Raw genomic sequence first — 23,581 nt, forward strand, 5'->3', positions numbered from 1 at the left:
ATACATAGTTACATCGGTTAAGGTGATTGTAAAGTGATTGTAAAGCTACATCTATTTTTTTAATTAAATAGCAAACATGTCCTACCTACCCAGTCTGTGCAATGGTATTGCATAGAGTGGCTCTGAACCTCCTCTTCTGGGGTCTCCCCCCACGCTCTAAGCTCCTCCTCTTCTCAGTGCGCCACAATAGTAAACAGCTTTCTATGGGGATGCACCTGCAGATTCGCTCCTGTGCCAGGCTGTGTGCACTCTTAGCCCTGCCCCCTGCTCTCTGTTTACTGGATATGATAGACAGCAGCAGGAGCCATTGGCCTCTGTGAGCAGAGAGAGAGAGGAGAGAGCCACAGCAGACGGACATAGTGCTGGATTGAGTTCGAGTTCAGGTAAGTATACAGGGAGGGAGCGATACAAATACAGGGACATTTTTTACCTTAATGCAGGAAATGCATTAAGGTAAAAATTCTCCAGCCTTAATGCAGGGAATGCATTAAGGTAACAATTCTCCAGCCTTTAGAACCACTGTAAATCCCACATTGAAGCCCATTCCCATCTGTACATTTCTCTTCTGTGCATCTTGGAAAAAAGTAGAGGTGCGACAATGAATGTTTTTGGCCCTATTGACTTATATGGAAGAACTTGACAGACATGAATATGAATAAAAATGCATGAAAACACTCCAATCTTCCCTGACAGAAATGAATCTATGAGTATGGGGCTCATCCGCACAGGCAGACACGGTAACATTACTTAGAATGTGAGTGACCTATCACTGGGTCCTAATTGGGAGACAGAGGCAATATCTGACCCTGTGCAATTACTGACCTTCAGACTTTTAGAATAGCTCAGCATATTAGTTGACATTATTATGCTGAGTTCAACTTAGTTACAAAATTTGTCAGAGAGAAAAAGGAAAAAGGTACACATCCATATAGCTCAACCCACGGAAACCCTCAAACCCCAGATGATCCATATATATACATATATACTGTGTGTATATATATATATATACATATATATATAGTATAAAGCAGTGCAAAGAAAAAAAATTGTAAATGCTAATATTCTATATTCAGCTTTGACATATCCACAGGCATAGGAAAAGTTCTGTAGGTAACCTTGTGGCCTTCTGACTTTATTGATTATTTTTGGGGACCGGTTTCTGGATGACAAACATCATTATTTCAAGAGACATGAAGATGCTTTACTGGCTGTTATGCTGATCCAATGAAGTCAGATTGGGAGCAAATATATGACATAACAAATATATAACAAATGTATGCCCATATTTTCTTGTTTCAGGACCGAGTTAATGACTAAACGTACTTAAGAAAAAGGCACCCAGGAAACAAGTCATTTCAGAAGGAGCTCAGGATTAATGGCTTCCTTATATTCTCTAGTCCAGCTGTTCTCAACCAGGATTTTGTGGAACCCTAAGGTTCCCCCAGAGGTTGCTGGAGGTCCCTTGAGCCGTAGCTCACTGAACTCTCATTTAGGGTCCCATTTTTGCTAGGGTTACATAGTTAGTCAGGTTGAAAAAAGACACAAGTCCATCTAGTTCAACCAATAAAATAAAAAAAAAATAAAAAACTTCTCTAGAGGTTACTGGGAGTCCCTTGAGTCTTTACTCATTGACCTCTCATTTAGGGCCCATTCTCTCTAGAGTTCCTCTAGAGGTTGCTGGGGGTCCCTTGATTTGTGACTCATTGACCTCTCATTTAGGGCCCATTCTCTCTAGGGTTCCTCCAGAGGTTGCTGGGGGTCCTCTTGAGCTGTAGCTGATTAATCTCTCATTTGATGATGCCTGCATAGTTCCAAGGCCAAGGTCACTTGGCAAAGCCAGAGGCTTGACCCCAATGAACGTTTTAGCTATCACTGGGGAGAGCATTCCGACTACCACTGTAAGGGGGGACATTTTCCCACTACCCACAATTATTTTTTTTTAGCAGGGGTTCCCCAATACCAAAAAATAATTTCAAGGGTTCCTCTGGAGAAAGAGTTTGAGAAAGGCTGCTCTTGTCTCTTCTTTATAAAAGAAGTGCTTGTTTAAGGTTTGATAATAGCCACGAATGTGACTTTACCAGCTACAGCCGTCCTATTGACAGACACACTAATGGCGGAGTATGTGGATCAGTGTTCCAGGCCTTCCTATCCTGGGAAAGACAAGCCTGTTAGGGGACATTAAGGTTCATAAATGGGCCTGCCAGTCAATAGCACCCAGCATAGCAAGGCATATGTTAGGAGCGGGGGGTCCCTGCCTGCCGTGGCTGGATACATCGGGCTACTTGGATGTGGCACAGTTGGGGACAGAATTTACAACCTCTCTAGACAGGCCGTGAAATCTCCTCTGTCAGAGCTAAATGGGCAGGTTTTATACACCCATTTCAGCTTCAGCTTGTTAAATGAGCACATCTGTCAGCTGAGCGGAGGATCTCAAAGGCCTTTCGGGCTGGTTCTTCAACTCTGTAACTAGGCATACTCCACAAATCAAAGTCTTATTCCCATTTTAGACACCTCATATCCAGGCCATACAGCAACCGTGTCTACATGGCGGCAGCCTGGACTCTTCTGCAGGGGAAAAGTAAAACGAACACTTCTCACTTAATTCAGGAGGCTTATAAAAAATTGATTCCATTGGACAGCCGCTACTAAAACCTGAGCGCCAGGCCTGTTTCATAAATAGCCTGAATAACTAGATGGAAGCCTTGCTAAACTGAACAATGTAAAAATTAGGACTTTGGTGAGCAGAATGGTTCTTTTGTTATTTAAAGCAGAACTCTGGCTAAGTAGCTACATGCTGTACACGGTTGAACTGTTCTACCAGCTAACATATTTGTAATTCTGTTTGGCCAGTCCTCTAGTTCACACGCCCCTACCTTTATTGGCAGGACAATGTCACCACTAGAGCCCCAGAGAGGCTCTATAAAAAGCTGGTGAAGTCAAGTAGGCTGCATCCACCCATAATTCAGATATCAGTTTTGAGTGGACAGAGTAAATAAAGACTAATGATAGGTAAAAAGAGTACAGTGATCCGGATTGTGTTTCAGTTTTCTGGTATGTTCTGGACCCCTCCTTATAGCAGCACCCACCTATTACCAGGCAGAGCCTTTGGAATACACACTTTATTCTGAAGTGTGATGAAATATTTACAAGTCCAAGAAAGTGTGGAGGGGGGTGTAGCAGCCCAGGTGTAATCCAAGAAGAAGCGTTGAATCTTTCCTAGCTGAGAGCCTGCAAGCTGATCCTGAGCTTAATCGGGCTCTGAGAGCCCCGGCGCTGCAAGAGCCTAAAGCATAGTTCCCCCAATGTACTCATGAAAACGCCAAAAACTGCGTGCATACCGACTGAGCCCTCTGCAGTTACCCAGCTACAGGGTTCAGCTTACACAACGTGGTTAATTTACTAAAGGAAATGTTAGTAAATAAAGTGAAGCTTTGTTTACTTATATGCTTAACTACTGCTGGACCGGAAGATTTTACCCCCTTAATGACCAGGCCATTCTTTGCAATTTGGCATTGCGTGGCTTTAACTGGTAATTGCACAGTCATGCAATGCTGTATCCAAACTAAATTTGTGTCCTTTTTTTAACCACAAATATAGCTTTCTTTTGGTGATATTTGATTATTTTTATTTTATTTTTTGCGATATAAAAGAAAAAAGACTGAAAATGTTAAGAAAAAAATTTCATTTTTTACTTTTCCTTATAAAAAATATCTAATAGAGTAAATTTTAGTCAGACATTTAGGTTTGTTCAAAAGTTATAGCGTCTACAACTATGGTGTATAAACAAACATATACATAGAAAAGTAGGACTTCAAAGGCCACAAAGGAGGGATGATCACAATTGTATAAAAAAAAAAAATTCCAATTTATTACAATCATATAGCTAAAAATTGTTTACACAAAGCATAATTAGACATAAAAAATATTCCTATTCACCACAAGCTTCTTCAGGGCTACAGAGACCTTACAAACATTCTCCAATCACCAGGTGCGCCGGACATATATATATCCTCTGGGACAGGCGCTGGGACTATGTGAGCAGGAACGACCATTAGTGTTCAAAGGGGGGGAGTGTTCCTAAATGGGGGGGGCCCTCCTTCAGAACGATCGGGAATGAGGGAAATCTGACGCTGTCCTGGATTGACGATAACTATCGTTAATGCTAACTGATGTCACCTGTGACACTAATACAGTGATCAGAAAAAAGATCTGTTCACCATAATAGTGATGCAAAACAATCCTCCTGCACTCGAGTGAAAAAATTATGGGGGGGAAGAGGAATACTTCCAAAGGGCTTAGATGGGTATGACTACTGGTCTTGCTGCCCCCCCCCCCCCCCCAGGACCAGCCTAACCACAGCGGTTTTCATGCAGTACACAGCATGCCACGCAGCATCGCGTAGTACCCTGGCTACCTTGGAGACCCTATGTTGAATATGTTGTTACGTGCAATATTCACATCTGGTTTGTGAGTATAATGTTTATCTTTTATTATTTTAATAAATATTTTTAGTGGTAATGCACTAGGTCGGTGTGCCCCTTTCTTTTGTTGTTTTCCACTATAATAGTGACACTGTGACAGAGCAATGAAGGGGTTAACTGGGGGTGATCAGGGGATTAAATCTTTATCAGGGGATGAATGGAGGGTACCCTAAAACTATCTGGGACAGACACTAACTACCACTAACTCTCTCTCACACTAACTGAAGTCACAAGTGACACTAATACAGTGATCAGTACATTTTCTGTATACTGTATAAAGTGACACTGTGACAGGGAGTAAAATGGTTAACTGGGGGGTGATTAGGGGGGCTACATATGTGCCTATGTGTACTGATGTCAGTGTAGTGCTTGTGCACTCACAGTTGATGCTCTCTTTTCTCACGCTGGAACTGAAAAGGGCTCCAGGAGAGAAGATTGCATTATTTCCTGTGTTTACATTACACAGGCACAGGATGTACTCCTATTGATCAGAACCGATCACCAGGTCCAGGCCAAAAATCATTGGCCTGGACCTGATGACTAATCAGTTCTGAACCGAATCAGCACATCGCGGGGACGGCGGGCGTGCGCACGCTCCCTAACCCCACGCGCGACCGCCGTACAGTTAAGTTGCTTCGAGCAGCTGAGCCACCTTGCCTCAGTAAAACTGCAGCGGGTGGTCGGCAAGGGAGATTGAAATAAAAAACAGGGTTTTTTTCTAGGACTATCAGGAGTTGGGTGATTGAAGTGAACACACCTTTCCTTTATTTACTTTTTAAAGCGAACGTTTATTGTTCTACGCAAACTTTTCCATTAAGGCTGTATTTATACCAGCGATTAGGCCAATAAGAATTGCAGTGGCAGGATGATTCCTGCTGCAGATGTGAGTGGCTAGGTGTGGTGGCCGCAGCTATTCGTGGCTCTTCGCACAGCCAGGGATTATTTGTGGGGATGGCTGCTTGATGCACTTTGTGTACCCTGTAAAGAAAAGATGTGTATACTTACCTAATCTAAGGACGCTCTAGTCCGATCAGGTCTCAGCATCGGCTTTGGTGTAGAGGAGGCACAGCAGACAATGGATGCTCCATAGTAAGTCTATGGGTGACGTCAACACCCAAGCTCTGCAACCGTTGTCCCTCCTCTCTCCCCTCACTTGAAACCACCCGATGACCGCACCAGAGCACCCTTGGATTAGGTAGGTATAAGTATAAATATATGTAAACCTTGCGCTAGAGTAGTTAATTAGGACTGCTGCAACTAAATCCTGAACACTGGCTGGAACAAAGCACTGTGAAAAAAGAGCTTGCTGTCCATTTAAACCAGATAAAAAAAAAAAAAACAGTATATAAAATATATTGTGAATATATGCATAAAAAATGCAGTACAATATTCATAAATTCATATATATTGCTAAATCAATGTGCATTCAAATCAAATAATCTTATTATCCAAAAAGTCCATAATCAATAAATTAATTTTACCCATATAATTTCCAAGTTTTCAAAGTGCTCAGTGATCCAAAGATATATAAAGTGCTCCAGTGCAAAAAAAAAAAAAAAAAAAAAAAAAGGTGCTCTTCAAAAAAGTACAGTTGGTCTCTTAACAAGCAGGGGAGATCTCAAATTATAGAAATCAAATTTCACCAAAAAACTCTCCTAGATAGCCGACGCTCTCACCAAGTGGCATCCGTTAAGGTCAGTGATCCCGTCTGTATACGCCTGGTACCTTACACCATGTCCAGGTAGTCAGTCACCATGTGTAGTAAACATCGCTTCTCGGCCTTTTGGCTAAGATCAAGTGTAGTATCTGTTCTTATCAGTGTTGGAATGGAACCCGAAGGTTAGTATCGGTGGTGCCTCAATCTCACTGGTGAGGGGCAGCTCACCTGAGTTTTTGTGGCACCTTGGTCACTGCACCATCACACTTTTTCAAGCACCTGCCTCTTGGGGTGGGCCTTTTGGCCAACACCAGAGGAATTTTTTATTCCTGGCCGGGGGGCCTGCCGAGGTCTTGCACTTAGGCACTACCCAGCACTTCTCCACTTCCCTTTTCCCCACTCTGTTTTTTCTTTGTTGTGTGTCACGTTTGTCCCTTTTGGTTGAGCACTTTTGCACGACTTTGATGGCGTAGGTCCTCGGGCCTGCCCTGTAAGTCTTGGGAGGGGGTGGATATGGCCTTTTGGCTTAGTTCGCCCTCTCCCATGGGGTCTCCCTTCGGGGGAGCCCCACCTAGTACTCGGGGTGGGCTGTTTCGGCAGTCCCCCTGAAGAATGGGGTCTGCCCGGCTTCGGCTGGGTGGACCAAAGTGAGTACCTCAGTCCCTGTCAGGAGCTTCGCGCCCCGGGGGATCAGGGTCAGGGCCCTTCCTCTTCGGAGGAGGGCCATGTGTACGCCTTGTGCACTTTTTGTGTGTCCACGTTTGCGTGTGTGCACTTTTTTATGCACCGGGTGTAAGTCTTTTGAGTGTGTTTCACACACCACGGAAAAAAAAAAAAAAAAAGGGGAGGAGAAGCTTCATAGCGTAATACAGCATAGGAATCTTTGTTGATTAAAAAGCTAAAAATGCGCTTACATGTATCAGGAAACACGTATGCGATGTAACAAAGTACAACCGCAGGACCATCTGGCAGGCTCGTGCATGGTGACGTCACACTCTAACTCTGACCCACTTTATATATCTTTGGAGCACTGAGCACTTTGAAAACACTTGGACATTTTATGGTTGATTATGAATTTATTGATTATAGACTTTTTTGATTATATGATTATTTAAATTTGCACACATTTGGATTTAGCGTTATATAGGTACAGTAAGTATAGATATCTTTCCTTTACAGTGTAATTAGTATAGGTCTTAGAATGGGGGTGGGAGCAGGTTTAAAGTGGGGTACACACTAGTAGAAAATCTGCCGAAAATTCCCGTCCGAGGTAAAATCGTACGGTTTTCGGCTAGTGTGTACACAACTTTCAGCAGCCGATGCCGACATTTTAAACGAAAAAAAAAACGGAGGGGCAAACACCAAAATTTTTATCGTACGTCCCCAGACGACCAATTTTCGTTCAATGTGTATGCAGTACGTCCGTGAAAATTCGGATACGAAAGACCGTGCATGATCTGAAGTTGCTGACAACCCGGAAGTCTAGGAACAAACGTCCCAAAAAAAAAAAAAAAAATCGGACGAGAAATTTCGTGAACATTTATGCACTTTCAACTAAAAACGGTTATGAACGCTGAGCAAGAGAGAGAAAACTCGGAGGATATTTGGTCTGATTTTCGTCAAGTGTGTACGGGCCTTTAGCTTAGTTAGATTTTGACTGGCCTTTTACTTTAAGTAATGCCCCGTACACACGTACCGATTGTCGGCCGTAAATATTCGGCCGACGACCGATCGGCCGATTGTAGGCTTGTTAGTATGATGCTTCCGACAGCTGACAGCGCACTTTCGGCCGAATAGAATCTGATGTGCATGCTTTAAAATTTTTGTTGGCCAACACCAGAACGGCCGATTGTTCGCCAGTCAGTACAGAATTCGGCCGACAATCAGCAGATTTGCAAGACTGGGCATGCTCAGAAAAGAAAAAACACACGGAAAGTTAACCATCACATGACATCACTTCTGCAGTCGGCTGTTGTTGGCCGACAAAATTCGTGTGCAGTCTTTTGCAGTTTTCAACAGACACGACAGCCCTGGACAAAAGACGGCCTATCGTTCGGCCGACGATCGGTACGTGTGTACGGGGCTTAAATCAACCCCAGTGATCGCACAGGGAACTGTGACTTTCCATACATGTAAAGAATATTGGAAAATGAGGTCTGAAATAGTCTAAAGCTGGCCATACATGGTTAGAGTTTTTTTTTTTTTTTTGAACTTTCATAGATAAATCATTCATTAGAACATTCTTCCTTGCAATGTTTGAGTCAACTAATGTCATTCGAAAGCCCCTGATTTTCCATCAAGACCTGCCAGACATTAAACAGGTCTCATTTCAGAATTCAAACCCTACTAATCATTCAAAAATCAAACATACATTAAAAAAAATTATAATAATTTTACATTTTCAAAACCAAATTCTACTGGTGTATGGCCAGCTTAACTAGCCAATAATCTGCACCTCCAGCTTGTCCAGGGGTGTACAGGCTGTCCAATCAGCAGTCTCCCCCCTGCAGTAAGTAGCCAGTAAAACTCTGCAGTATCTGTTCCTCACCATCAGGGAAGGGTTAACGTGTATTGGCTCAGCAATATTGTTCCCATCGAGGTTAGCTGTGAGCTTTCATGAAGCCTTAATAAAAATTGATCTTTTTCTCCTCCTCTTTTTTTGCTGCACTTAGAAAATAGGCTTGTAGCTCAGCTGTTATATTGGGAGAAGTCTATGGGGCTAAATGACAGATGGAATCATAAACACGTTTGATCTTGGAATCAAGCTTTACTAAATATTAAGCACAGCCTGCTCCCTCTCATTCCCCCCCCCCTTTCTAGATTTTTTTCTTTGTTAACAGGGACTGAGGTTATGATATATGACATGTCCAAACTTTAAAATAAGGAAATTACCAGAGAAAATGATTGCAATAAATTTTCTAAGTATAAACGTTGATTATTTTTCGATTTTCATTCAGAAGATATTTTGGAGCAAATGGCACTCTGGCTAGGGAGGGGGAAGGAGGGAGAAGGGAAGGGAAAAAAAAGGGGGGGGGTGTCTTTTGGAGAACCCTGAGCCCTAGAGGTATACAATTTATGTAATCTGTGCTTGGATAATGAATTGGGTAATTTATTGGAAAACAGAAAGTCCTACAGATTGGATCAGCATTGCTTTAGCCTGCCTCCCCCTCCATCCATCAAGTTCCAATTAACAGTCCAGCCAGAGAATGCCTTTTAATGGCTTTCCAATCTAGTTGCCTGATAAACCCATCAATTCCTCTGGGAGGAATTAAGAAAATCGACCGGCCCTTGGCGTTGTAGTGTCATTCTTTTCTGCAACTATATGTCAAATTAAAAACACAATTAAAATTTAAACTGTTCCAATCAGGGGCTGCCCTCCAACCTATGTTTCACTTAATAGAACTTTGATGAAATTCTGATGCCTTGTGCTCTATCAACAGGAAGCTGAGCAGACAGGGCAGGCTGGGATGGTACAGCCAGGAGCCTAGCCCAGGGCAGGCTGCCAGGCAGAACTCAATTTCTATGGGATATCATAGGAGGTACCAGCTGACAGCAGGGCAAGGTGATGCTGTGGGGTGGAGCACAAGGGGTTAAAGGGGTAGCTGGAAGAGTCAATAGAATGAATGGGCTTATCTGTCCATTGACATGCAACACTGGTCCACAATTAAGCAGAAGTCAAGGACGGTTTCTGAGGATTCTGGGATTTTTTTCTTCCATCCAAGGCAGATTGATGAAAACCGGAGCTATTGCTTATAGTAACGACTTACGATTGACAATGGCTAGTATAGTGATAGGGTTGTAGTGCCTTCAAGGCTGTCCATCATTGACCAGCTGTTGTGACTGAGCGCTCCTTTGGATGTTGGTTCTAGAAACCAATCACATTTTAGCTTCTGTTTTTTCTCAGCTCAGTTCGATAAATATAAGCTATTTGATTGGTTGCTGTGGACAATGGTCATGTTCTCTCTTTGCTTCACTGCCTTTTAATAAATCAGCCTTAGTGCTCTCGTAAAACTGCTTAGAAATAAATCTTTAAATGAAAATTCAGACAGTGCCCCCCCAGCAAAGAATTCTGGGAGCTGAGCTTCAGCAGATGGCAATCCAGGGCTGCTAGCTTAAAGCGTAACTCCACTTTTGTTGAGAAAAAAAACATTCCCCTTAGGGTGGTCTCTGTATATTACAAGGATTTTATCAAACTTTGTTTCAGAGTCCTACTTTTTGTTATTCTGTAGAAATCCCTTTTTTTTTCTCTGTGCTGAGTGGGTCAAATGGGAGTGGTTTCATAATTATCTATCAGCTGTGGCAGCTGCAGGGCTCTAATGAGGAAAGCTGCTGGGCCTGCATCCCTTTAGACGTGTTCCTATTGAGAATTTCTCACCAAAAATGACATTTTTGATGCAAGGGTTGCCAGAAATCTGACTTTTATCTTGGTAGACTTCTGGGAAAATTGGTGAGCCAATCACACAAGCAGTGGCGGCTGGTCATATGGGTTGCAGGGGCCACGCCCCCCCCTATCCATGCATCCGGCCCCCTAATCTACATGCGGGGCACCGGACGCATGGAGTTCAATGGGGCTTTTTTTTTTAACCATGTGATTAGAGCCAGAGGCTCTCACAGGCTAAAAAAAAAAGGGTGGGCTCGGGGCGCATAGCAGTGCGCCCCGAGCCCACCCAGTTGTGTGACAATAGCAAATGAAAATTCGTTATTGTCACAAAGATCCTCCTCCTGGCCAATCAGGAAGCGGGTTTTGAGACACGTTTCCTGATTGGCCGAAAAGAGAAGCCATGCCATTGGGCATGGAGGAGGAGGGAGGAGACGCAGAAGACGGGGAAGAAGAGTGAGTGAGCAGGGGGGGGGGTCCTGCCTGTCCTGTCCACTCCTCTCTCGCTGTGGTCCAGGGGGAGACGGTGTGCAGCCCGGTGTGGTCCGGTGGGGGGTATGGTGCGGTCGGTCTGCCGCTCCCCGACCCCCCCCCCCACCGGTCCATGGAGCACCAGCCGCCACAGCACATAAGCAGGAAATTATGTTTCTGGGGTGTGGTTAGTACACATTCTAATAGCTCCCGGTAGCCATATTGCATTTTCAGAAAATTTCAACAGCTGCAGATTGAAAAGGAAAGGTAATTTTTAATACCATTCAAATACATCATGATTTGTGTCGCAATTGTATACGCTATATTGCTTTTTCTTTATTTGCTATTTTTTTTTCCCCACAAAAGTGGAGTTACCCTTTATCTATTACATAATTCTTTCAGTTACAAGTAACTGGAACATTTTAAAGCGATAGTAAACCTAAAACCAACAATTTAATATATTGCAGCTTAGCAATCATTAGATATGGTGGCTGCATTCATTTTCTTTTCTTTGGCTTTTTCCCTCTGTTTTCACTTGGTGATCTGAACAGTAACACTCCTCCAGTCTTAGTGAGACACAACTCTGGAGGAATGAGTAGAGGAGGCACAACAGACAGCACAATTGTCAGTCCTGGGAGAGAGTAGTGTAACCTGTGATTGACAGGCTGGTTTCATGTGAACTGATTTAGTTTCTTAGATACCTATTAAAAGTCCCCTCTGAATTTAACTACCATGCTGCCTTGGTGGTGACTTACTCACATTGGGTCTGGATGGTTCCCCACTGTGAATATTAGTCCTTTTATTTTCAGATTATGTGTACAAGACCATTGGTTTTTTACTGAATGTACCTTCATTTTTCATCCAAGAGGCAGTGGTTTCACCTTGGCTTACTCATTTGAATGTCTATGGGCAATACTCATCAAGTCCACATGTGAACTGTAAGTGGAATCTTTCCATGTTGTGAACCCCTATGGGGAGAGTCATTTTTAATGTTGTGCAAAAGATTTTTAATGGTACAAAATAAAGTTGTTTCTATGATACTCAGTTCCTCTTCTATATGTCCACACAAAGTCCATGACTACATATTCTGTTCATAGTTGTACATGATTTGTTAGGATGTGGATATATAGCACACACACAGTCCGGGCTTCTCTCCCATTATAGATTTCTTTCAATTCTTTCAAGAGACACAAAAGAAAGTAAATCTCTCAAATATGAGGGGAAATCTCCTCTTAGACATTTGACATTGGAACAGGTGTCCCCGTTATACGATTTCCCTTGCTATTCCTGTTCTGGTGAAAACTAAAATTTTGACTTACCCTTCACTTTCTGCTCTGTGGACAATGGACACCAAGACAAATAGAGGGCTGACTCTACTCAGCGGGGACACAGAAAGCAATAAAAATCTGATAGGGGTTATAGGGGGCCTGGGCACACCCTGATCACTACATGCAGTGCCAATTCCCCCTACTACCTAGGCTTTCCCCCTGTGTTGCCCCCCCCCCCCACCCCACAGTGCTGCTGGCTTCCCTCCTCTTCTTTCCCCTCAGCTACTGCAGAGGGAGTTTTAGGAGTGAGAGTGGGTGAAAGAGCTAGATAATATGTAATTTACTGGCCCCTTCCTTTGCTAAATGAACACAGTGAACACACTCACTCGCTGTGTTCATTCATAACGGAAGCATAGTAAACTATTTGTTTGAGCTTTGGGATGCACACCCTAATGCAATAGGCTGCGCACACCTAGGACAGGGGTATGGCCCTGGAAACTTGATCCTTCTTGACCTCTGAAGGCAGCTGTGCCAATCTTCACATCATCGTTCTACCATTTATTATAATTATAAGAAAACAGTTATATTATATTTTGAAAACCAAGAACATCTCCCAAAGACAAGTGATTTCTCATAATAATCAATTACAACTACTTGCCTACTGGGCACTTATACCCAATTTCTGACAAGGGCAATTTTCAGCTTTCAGTGCTGTCACAATTTGAATGACAATTGCGCAGTCATGCAACACTGTACCCAAACTAAATTTTTATAATTTTTTGTCACACAAATATATTTCTATTGGTGATGTTTAATCATCGATGGGTTTTTTTATTTTTTGCTAAATAAACGAATAAAGACCAAAAATTAAATAAAAAAATCTTTTTCATAGTTTGTTATAAAATTTTGCAAACAGATAATTTTTCTCCTTCACTTATGTGCGCTGATGAGGCTTCACTCATAGGCACTGATAGGCTGCACTAATGAGGCAGCACCGATGGGCATTGATGGGCACTAATAGGCTGCATTGATGGGCACTAATGAGGCAGCACTGGTGGGCACTGATGAGGAGGCACTGATAAAACGGCACTGATGGGCACTGATAGGTGACACTGATGGGCATTGATAGGCAGCACTGATAGGTGGCACTGATGAGCACTGGTAGGGGGCACTGATGGGCACTGATAGAAAGTACTGATGGGCACTGGTAGATGGCACTGATAGGCGGCACGGATAGGTGACACTTATAAGAAGGCACTGATGGGCACTGGGTGGCAGCACTGATGTGCACTGATTGGCAGCACTTGTGGGCACAGATTGGCAGCATTGGTGGGCACTGTTGAGACTGCACTGATAATCAGGACACTATCAGTGTAAATACACTGATAGTGTCGTACAATATATTGCAGTAAAACTGCACGGATGCACTACAATATACTTCAGTAAAAGTACACTGACACACTACAATATACTGCAGTAAAACTGCACTGACACACTACAATATACTGCAGTAAAAGTGCATTGATGCACTACAATATACTGCAGTAAAAGTGCACTGACACACTACAATATACTGCAGTAAAACTGCACTGATGCACTACAGTATACTGCAGTAAAATGGCACTGACGCACTACAATATACTGCAGTAAAACTGCACTGAAGTACTACAATATACTGCAGTAAAAGTGCACTGATGCACTTCAATATACTGCAGTAAAAGTGCACTGACTCACTACAATATATTGCAGTAACACTGCACTGATGCGCTACAATATACTGCAGTAAATGTGCACTGATGCACTACAATATACTAGTATGAGGTGCGGAAAAATTGGGCTATGGGTGTTGGTGGAGCCTTCACACCGTAACCCTATAGAGGAACTGTTGATGAATCAAGTGATGCCTGTGCATCATCAAGGAGCAAGTGGCTGGTGCTTTGTTCACTTAACTCTGACTCCTCCATGCATAATGGTGGGGCTATGGCAGGAACAGCTGTGGTGGGCTGCACACTAGTCTTTGTTTGGGTGATGGAGGATGAGGAGGATGATACCATATACTGAAGTAAAAGGGCACTGACACACTACAATATACTACAGTAAAACTGCACTAACACACTTCAATATACTGTAGCAAAAGTGCACTGACACACTAAAATATACTGCAGTAAAAGTTCACTGATGCACTACAATATACTACAATAAAACTGCACTGACATACTACAATATACTGCAGTAAAACTGCACTGATGCATTACACTATATGGTACTAAAAGTGCACTGAAGCACTGCAATATCCTGCAGTAAAAGTGCACTGTCGCATTGAAATATATTGCAGTAACACTGCACTGATACACTAAAATATACTGCAGTAAAAGTGCACTGACACACTACAATATAATGCAGTAAAACTGCACTGATGCACTAAAATATACTGCAGTAAAGGTGCTCTGACGCACTACAATATACTGCATTAAAACTGCACTGATGCACTACAATTTACTGCATTAAAACTGCACTGATGCACCACAATATACTGCAGTAAAACTTCACTGGAGCACTACAATATACTGCAGTAAAATTGCACTGAAGTTCTATAAAATACTGCAGTAAAACTGTGCTGACGCACTACAATATACTGCAGTAAAAGTGTATTGACAAACTACAATATACTGCAGTAAAAGTGCACTGCAATATACTGCAGAAAAACTGCACTGATGCACTACATTATACTGCAGTAAAACTGCACTGACACACTACAATATACTGCAGTAAAATTGCACTGATGCACTTCAATATACTGCAGTAAAAGTGCACTGTCGCATTGAAATATATTGTAGTAACACTGCACTGACACACTACAATATAATGCAATAAAACTGCACAGATGCACTACAATATACTGCAGTAAAAGTGCATTGATGCACTACAATATACAGCAGTAAAAGTGCACTGACGCACTACAATATATTGCATTAACACTGCACTGATGCACTACAATATTCTGCAGTAAAACCTCACTAGTGCACTACAATATACTGCAGTAAAATTTCACTGGCGCACTACAACATAATGCAGTAACATTGCACTGAAGTCCTACAATATACTGCAGTAAAACTGTGCTGATGCACTACAATATACTGCAGTAAAAGTGCATTGACAAACTACAATATACTGCAGTAGAAGTGCACTACAATATACTGCAGTAAAACTGCACTGATGCACTGCAATATACTGCAGTAAAACTGCACTGATGCACTACCATATACTGCAGTAAAACTGGCCTTACACACTACACTGACACACTTCAATATACTGCAGTAAAACTTCCCTGACACACTACACTGACACACTTCAATATACTGCAGTAAAACTGCATGGACACTCTACACTGACACACTTCAATGTACTTCCGTGAAACTACACAGGCATTCTACAATATACTGCAGTAAAAGTGCACTGATGCAATACAATATATTGAAGTAAAACTGCACTGACGCACTAAAATATACTGCAGTAAAAGTGAATTGATGCACTACAATATACTGCAGTAAAAGTGCACTGACATACTAAAATATACTTCAGTAAAATTGCACTGATGCACTACAACATACTGCAATAAAAGTGCACTGACGCACTACAATATATTTCAGTAAAAGTGCATTGACAATATATTGAAGTAACACTGCACTGATGCACTACAATATACTGCAGTAAAAGTGCATTGACGCACTACAATATACAGCAGTAAAAGTGCACTGACGCACTACAATATATTGCATTAACACTGCACTGATGCACTACAATATTCTGCAGTAAAACCTCACTAGTGCACTACAATATACTGCAGTAAAATTTCACTGGTGCACTACAATATAATGCAGTAACATTGCACTGAAGTCCTACAATATACTGCAGTAAAACTGTGCTGATGCACTACAATATACTGCAGTAAAAGTGCATTGACAAACTACAATATACTGCAGTAGAAGTGCACTACAATATACTGCAGTAAAACTGCACTGATGCACTGCGATATACTGCAGTAAAACTGCACTGATGCACTACCATATACTGCAGTAAAACTGGCCTTACACACTACACTGACACACTTCAATATACTGCAGTAAAACTTCCCTGACACACTACACTGACACACTTCAATATACTGCAGTAAAACTGCATGGACACTCTACACTGACACATTTCAATGTACTTCCGTGAAACTACACAGGCATTCTACAATATACTGCAGTAAAAGTGCACTGATGCAATGCAATATATTGAAGTAAAACTGCACTGACGCACTAAAATATACTGCAGTAAAAGTGAATTGATGCACTACAATATACTGCAGTAAAAGTGCACTGACGCACTACAATATACTTCAGTAAAATTGCACTGACGCACTACAATATACTGCAGTAAAAGTGGGCTGACACGCTACAATATACTGCAGTAAAACTGCACTGATGCACTAAAGTATACTGCAGTAAAACTGCACTGATGCACTACAATATACTGCAGTAAAACTGCACTAAAGTACTACAATATACTGCAGTAAAAGTGCACTGACGCACTTCAGTATACTGCAGAAAAAGCGCACTGACTCACTACAATATATTACAGTAACACTGCACTGACGCACTACAATATACTGCAGTAAAAGTGTATTTCCTTTTCTATGGATAGTGTAGGACCCACTGATAATGGGGTACTTTGATGCAGTGGTGGGCTTGAGCACGATATGGCCATATGGTGGGACTAAACCCCCATTTTTATTTATGGATTGTCTCCATATTTAATAGTCATTTATTTTGCATGGTTGCGCTATTCTTTTTTAATATACATGTTGCTTGATCCATAGCTGCACCGGCTTTAGATATACATGTTCAGGGTTTGCTCCCCCAATTTTTTGCTTGTTTATTATGTATTCAGTCTGACCAGACTTCTGTGGTTGAGCATCCCACCCCCCACACACACCTGTACTCTATCAGAGTCCACCATCAAGTAGATACAGGAGGAGTCCTTTGTAGTGCATTAGCACATCCATCCCAGCAAGGAGTGTTGTCTCCAAGGGTTGGAGAGGCTGGATTCACCCCTTTTCTATGGATAGTGTAGGACCCACTGATAATGGGGTACTTTGACGCAGTGGTGGGCTTGAGCACCATATGGCCATATGGTGGGACTAAACCCCCATTTTTATTTATGGATTGTCTCCATATTTAATAGTCATTTCTTTTGCATGGTTGCGCTATTCTTTTTTAATATACATGTTGCTTGGTCCATAGCTGCACCGGCTTTAGATATACATGTTCAGGGTTTGCTCCCCCAATTTTTTGCTTGTTTATTATGTATTCAGTCTGACCAGACTTCTGTGGTTGAGCATCCCACCCCCCACACACACCTGTACTCTATCAGAGTCCACCATCAAGTAGATACAGGAGGAGTCCTTTGTAGTGCATTAGCACATCCATCCCAGCAAGGAGTGTTGTCTCCAAGGGATGGAGAGGCTGGATTCACCTCTTTTGTATGGATAGTGTAGGACCCACTGATAATGGGGTACTTTGACGCAGTGGTGGGCTTGAGCACGATATGGCCATATGGTGGGACTAAACCCCCATTTTTATTTATGGATTGTCTCCATATTTAATAGTCATTTCTTTTGCATGGTTGCGCTATTCTTTTTTAATATAAAAGTGTATTGACGCACTACAATATACTGCAGTAAAAGTGTATTGACGCACTACAATCTACTGCAGAAAAACTGCACTAAAGCACAATATACTGTAGTAAAAATGCACTGGTGCACTTCAATATACTGCACTAAAAGTGCACTGACTCACTACAATATATTTCAGTAACACTGCACTGACGCACTACAATATACTGCAGTAAAAGTGCACTGACACACTACAATATACTGCAGTAAAACTGCACTGATGCACTACAATATACTGCAGTAAACTGCACTGACACACTACAATATTCTGCAGTAAAACTGCACTAACGCACTACAATATACTGCAGTAAAACTGCACTGAAGCACTACAATATACTGTAGTAAAAGTGCATTGACGCACTATAATATACTGCAGTAAAAGTGCACTGATACACTATAATATACTGCAGTAAAACTGCACTAATGCACTAAAATATACTGCAGTAAAACTGTGCTGACACACCACAATATACTGCAGTGAAACTGCACAGGCATTTTACAATTTACTGCAGTAAAAGTGCACTGATGCACTACAATATAATGCAGTAAAACTGGCCTTACACACTACACTGACACACTTCAATATGCTGCAATGAAACTGCATGGACGCACTAAACTGACACTACAGTCAAAATGCACGAATGCACTACACTGATGCTGCGTTATTACTATATTCACACTACACTGACACTCTTCACTCACAATAGAATCACAATAGCACACTATAGCACACTAACTAGCTGGTAGCAATGAATAGAGCCCTGTTCTATCTATCTCCACGCCATTGGATAATTGAAGTGAACACAGCTTTGCCCCATTCACTAAGCTAAGTGAACATTCACTTTACAAAGTGACCATGCTCTATTCATTTAGCCCAGCATTTCTCAAGTTGTTTTTTTAACATGAGGAACCCTTGAAATAACTTTCAGGTCTTAGAGAAACCCCTGCTAATAATTACAGCAAAATTAATTCTAGTGATATTTATAATTGAATTCATTAAATGTTTGTTCATATGGGCAACCACACGGGGGGGGGGGGGAAGTAAAAATTGTCAGTTGAACTGTGGCTTTACTACCCCCATTGACCACCTCCTTTAAGCAATGGCCGCCCGATGGGGTTGTACACATACCACAGCCGTGATGCTTTGGGGCTGCAGCATAATGTATACCCCGCGCTGCATTCAGCAGCAGTACTACCATACAAGTGAATGTGGGCATTCAGGTGACATGTCTCCTCCCAGACAACTGTCAACTACCCAAGGGCCCTATCACACCTGTGATCAGTGTGAAAGGGAGTAAGAGAAGGGTCCAGTTACACCGGTGATCAGTGGGAGAGGGAGTGAGGGAAGAGCCCAGTTTCAGTGGTGATCAGTGGGAGAGGGAGTGAGAGAAGGGCCCAGTTATAGCAGTGATCAGTGGGAAAGGGAGTGAAAGAAGGGCCCAGTTACACCACTGATCAGTGGGAGAGGGAGTGAGAGAAGGGCCCAATTACACTAATGATCAGTGGGAGAGGGAGTGAGAGAAGGGCCCGGTTACAGCGGTGATCAGTGGGAGAGGGAGTGAAAGAAGGGCCCAGTTACACCAGTGATCAGTGGGAAAGGAAGTGAGAGAAGGGTCCAGTTACACCAGTGATCAGTGGGAGAGGGAGTGAGAGAAGGGCCTAGCTACACCAGTGATCAGTGGGAGAGGGAATGAGAGGAGGGCCCAGTTACAGCGGTGATCAATGGGAGAGGGAGTGAGAGAGGGGCCCAGTTACACCAGTGATCAGTGGGAAAGTAAATGAGAGAAGGGCCCAGTTACACCAGGGGTCAGTGGGAGAGGGAGTGAGGGAAGATCCTAGTTACAGTGGTGACCAGTGGGAGAGGGAATGAGAGATGGGCCCAATTACACCAGTGATCAGTGGGAGAGGGAGTGAGAGAAGGGCCCAATTACAGCGGTGATCATTGGGAGAGGGAGTGAAAGAAGGGCCCAGTTACACCAGTGATCGGTGGGAGAGGGAGTGAGAGAAGGGCCCAGTTACACCGGTGATCAGTGGGAGAGGGAGTGAGGGAAGGGCCCAGTTACAGTGGTGATCGGTGGGAGAGGGAGTGAGAGAAGGACCCAGTTACACCACTGATCAGTGGGAGAGGGAGTGAGAGAAGGGCCCAGTTACAGTGGTGATCGGTGGGAGAGGGAGTGAGAGAAGGGCCCAGTTACAGTGGTGATCGGTGGGAGAGGGAGTGAGAGAAGGGCCCAGTTACACCAGTGATCAGTGGGAGAGGGAGTGAGAGATGGGCCCAGTTAGTGATCAGTGGGAGAGGGAGTGAGAGACGAGCCCAGTTACACCAGTGATCAGTGGGAGAGGGAGTGAGAGATGGGCCCAGTTAGTGATCAGTGGGAGAGGGAGTGAGAGACGAGCCCAGTTACACCAGTGATCAGTGGGAGAGGGAATGAGAGAAGCTTCATTGAGTAGCTTAATTTCATAATATTAATATTCACTTTGGAAACTGAACAGTCTATATACATTTAGTAAATCATGACACTTAACAATATCCTTCTTTTCTCCAAAAATACAAATCCACACCTTAATGACCCTGTAATCTATTTTGAATGAAATTGTTTCTTACTGTGCTTTTCTTCCCCCTTGTAATGTCTCTGAGAGCTCCCAAACCTCTTCTTTTTACTCTCACTTCCTTTTGTTTGGAGTGAGCAGTATACATTCGTTGTGGTTATCTCACCAGCACAATAGAGGGTGGCTAGATTCTTAAAAACAGTGGAACAATTTTGAACCAACATAGCGACCCTCTTACAAGAGGTTGGATCACAACAGCAAAATAAAAAAGGAAATTGGGGATATGGAGGAGGCAGATCAATAATAGGTACTTTTTAGGATTGTTCTTAAAACCAGAGTTTAGCATCATTTTTCGGTATGGGCAGAAACAGCCTCATAATCTGGAATGGTAACCCCCAAGACATATGAAGAACCCAGGGGTGACATAGCCCATCAGTCTCTACCCACAACTGTAATATGAAGTTTGGTGGACTGACCTTTTACTGAAATAGTATTTTATGGTGTGTTCAGTGCAGGTGCTCTAAGCTACCCCCTCCCCATCCCAAAGTGGCATACTTTACCCTGCAATTGAAACATTTGCTGCTTGATGGGAAGGTCACATAGGATGAGATAGTGGAGGTGGGGGGCGCATAATATTACAGGGGACATTTAACAAAGTGCTGTTTAGAAGGGGAGGGGGTAATTGTGCAAATCCTGAAAACATAACACAGCTAAATAGGGCCCCTGTTCCTGAATGGTGACCCTGATTCACACAGCCTCCTAGCCTGCAGTGCTGTTTGTTAAAACTTGTTAATCTAATAACCGCCATGAAAGGCTCATTTGGCTGCTGGAGAACAAACCAAGGTCACTATAAGTGACAGCATAGCATGGAACAATTCATTTGAAACAATATTTTACAGACATTTGACGATCAATATGGACCGGAGCATTATGCTGCAGCAATCTGTTAATGTTTCTTAATGGGCTGCTCATTGGCTTCGCACACTCTTTCCCAGTCGATAGACTAAAGTGATTATTTGCTGCTGCACTCCGACTTCATAGTCGGCTGGATGGGGATGATGATGATGATGATAATGATGGGGCAGGTTTAGCATATGCAAAGCTGCTGAGAGGGTCATGTCTGTCCCCTGTCTCATCATTGCCATCCTCATAACAGGGGGACACCTGCCAATGCAAGATCAGAGCATTGTCTGTTAAGACAACAGAATTAAGTGAAATTAACCCCTTCTTTTTTATATATAAACTGAACATCTTGTGTGGGTTAAATGGGTTCCCTATAAATAGTAGATAGAAATAGTAACTGTGGGGTTTCCCTTTACAAATTCTGCTCTGATGAGCAATAACCGAGGAGAAAAGGTAGCATACACACCCTTTATTTAGCTGCGATTTATATATATATATATAGATATATATATATATATATATATAGATATAGATATAGATATATATAGATATAGATATGCATATCTATATATATATATATATTGCAGAGGAGTTATATGTGTAGACTGCAGAGGTTCTCCTCTTAACAAGTCCTTCCCTGATGAGCCCTAACAAAGGAGAGACAGCCTCAGCATACATATGCTTTAGCTTTAATTAAATATGTGTTTAAATAAATACATAAGTATTGCAGAGGAATTATATGTGTGGGGTTTCTCTTTACAAATTCATGTTCTGATGAGCTCGAACAAAGGAGAAACAGCTCTAGCATACACACCCTTTAATTAGCTGTATTAGTTGTATGTATATATATATATATATATATATATATATATATATATATATACTGCAAATGAATTACATGTTTGGGATTTCTCTTTAACAAATAGTAACCCTCCCCCCAGAAAAAAAAGAAACCTGCTCTGGTGAGCCCTATAAGGAGCAAAAAAGGAACAATCATATCATACATAACCTTTAATTATCTGTAATTAAGAATATAGGCATATATACAACTATAATAAAATAATATACAGATTAGCCTATGAGTGGCTATTTTTAATTGATTCAATGTGGGGGGGGGGGGTGATCTTTTTGGGATTGCTGGAGCTCAGATAGGAGAGACAGAAGAAGAGAAAATACATGCTGCTCTATTCTCTTTAAAATGTAACATCTATATTAGAGGTAACCCCCTGTTAGGTATAAAAGACCCTCTGTAGGCTATACCTATCCCCCAAATAGTAGCTTACTTATTGCAATTATAATGTGCACTGAAAGAGGATCTCACAAAAAAATAGGAAGCATCCCCAAAAATCTGACCATTATCAGCTTTTAGTTCTCCTGCAGAGAATAATCCATAACTGGCATCTGCTGGAGTACCAAGCCTGGCCACCCCGGTGGCACTTATGAGAGCTTCAGCAAAGAGAGGGTTAAATCCCCCCTATCCCCGGTTGGTATGGCCCATACTGTCACTGACCTGTCCAGATGAGGATGAATCCAAGCAGTGCAGGCGGGTGAGGCTGGCTGAGGTTTGGTTGAGCAGCCTGTTGGCAGCAGCATGCGGTCTCCTGGCTGAGTGCAGAGCACACCGTGCTGGTCTGGAAGTTTATATATTTCTGCCAATGTTTGCTATACAAAGACGCGGAGTATTTACTATCAAATAAAAGAAATACATGTGTGTTGTTAATACAAACAGGCAAAGCGAGATCTGCTCAGCTTGATTCAAAACACTGGACACGGGCCCTGGCTCCATCTCTTTAATTGGAAACAAACGCACAGATTGAGAAGCCAACCTCAGGAATCATCACAAGTGGCCGAGGATTTAAGAGATTGGGAGGGGAAGCAGGACAGGTTTACTAGATTGCCCTGATCAAAGAGTGGGAAAGCCAGGCGCGCAACAATGGAGGGTGAAGGCGGCTGCAATGGGCGCCCAATAAGAAATGCGCCCTGCATTGTGCCAGGGATGCCATCTCTGTACCAGGGTCGTCATTATTCAACTGACCATGGTGATCTGCCTTCCAGAATAAAGATACCTCCCTATTCTACTCTTCCTGGCTTTTCCTGACACACTCAGCTGCTGGTAGTGGTACCTGGCACCATTGCACCATTGCACCTCCTTGC

At 42.6% G+C, this 23,581-nt stretch overlaps 1 protein-coding gene across 2 annotated transcripts in view; it reads right to left on the reverse strand.

Annotated features, from left to right (window-relative positions):
• HMX2 (H6 family homeobox 2) overlaps nucleotides 1-23,025 on the reverse strand; it is a 106,644-nt gene extending 83,619 nt beyond the window's left edge. For both annotated transcript variants that reach the window (XM_082266776.1, XM_082266775.1), the window contains exon 1: nucleotides 22,938-23,025. In XM_082266776.1, the coding sequence (XP_082122902.1) occupies nucleotides 22,938-23,020 (83 nt within the window). In that variant the 5' untranslated portion in view covers nucleotides 23,021-23,025. The remainder of the gene's footprint in view (nucleotides 1-22,937) is intronic.
• Between the last annotated feature and the right edge of the window lie 556 nt (nucleotides 23,026-23,581).

This window comes from Pelophylax lessonae (assembly GCF_965119305.1).
Source record: "Pelophylax lessonae genome assembly, chromosome: 9".
NCBI lineage: Eukaryota > Metazoa > Chordata > Amphibia > Anura > Ranidae > Pelophylax > Pelophylax lessonae.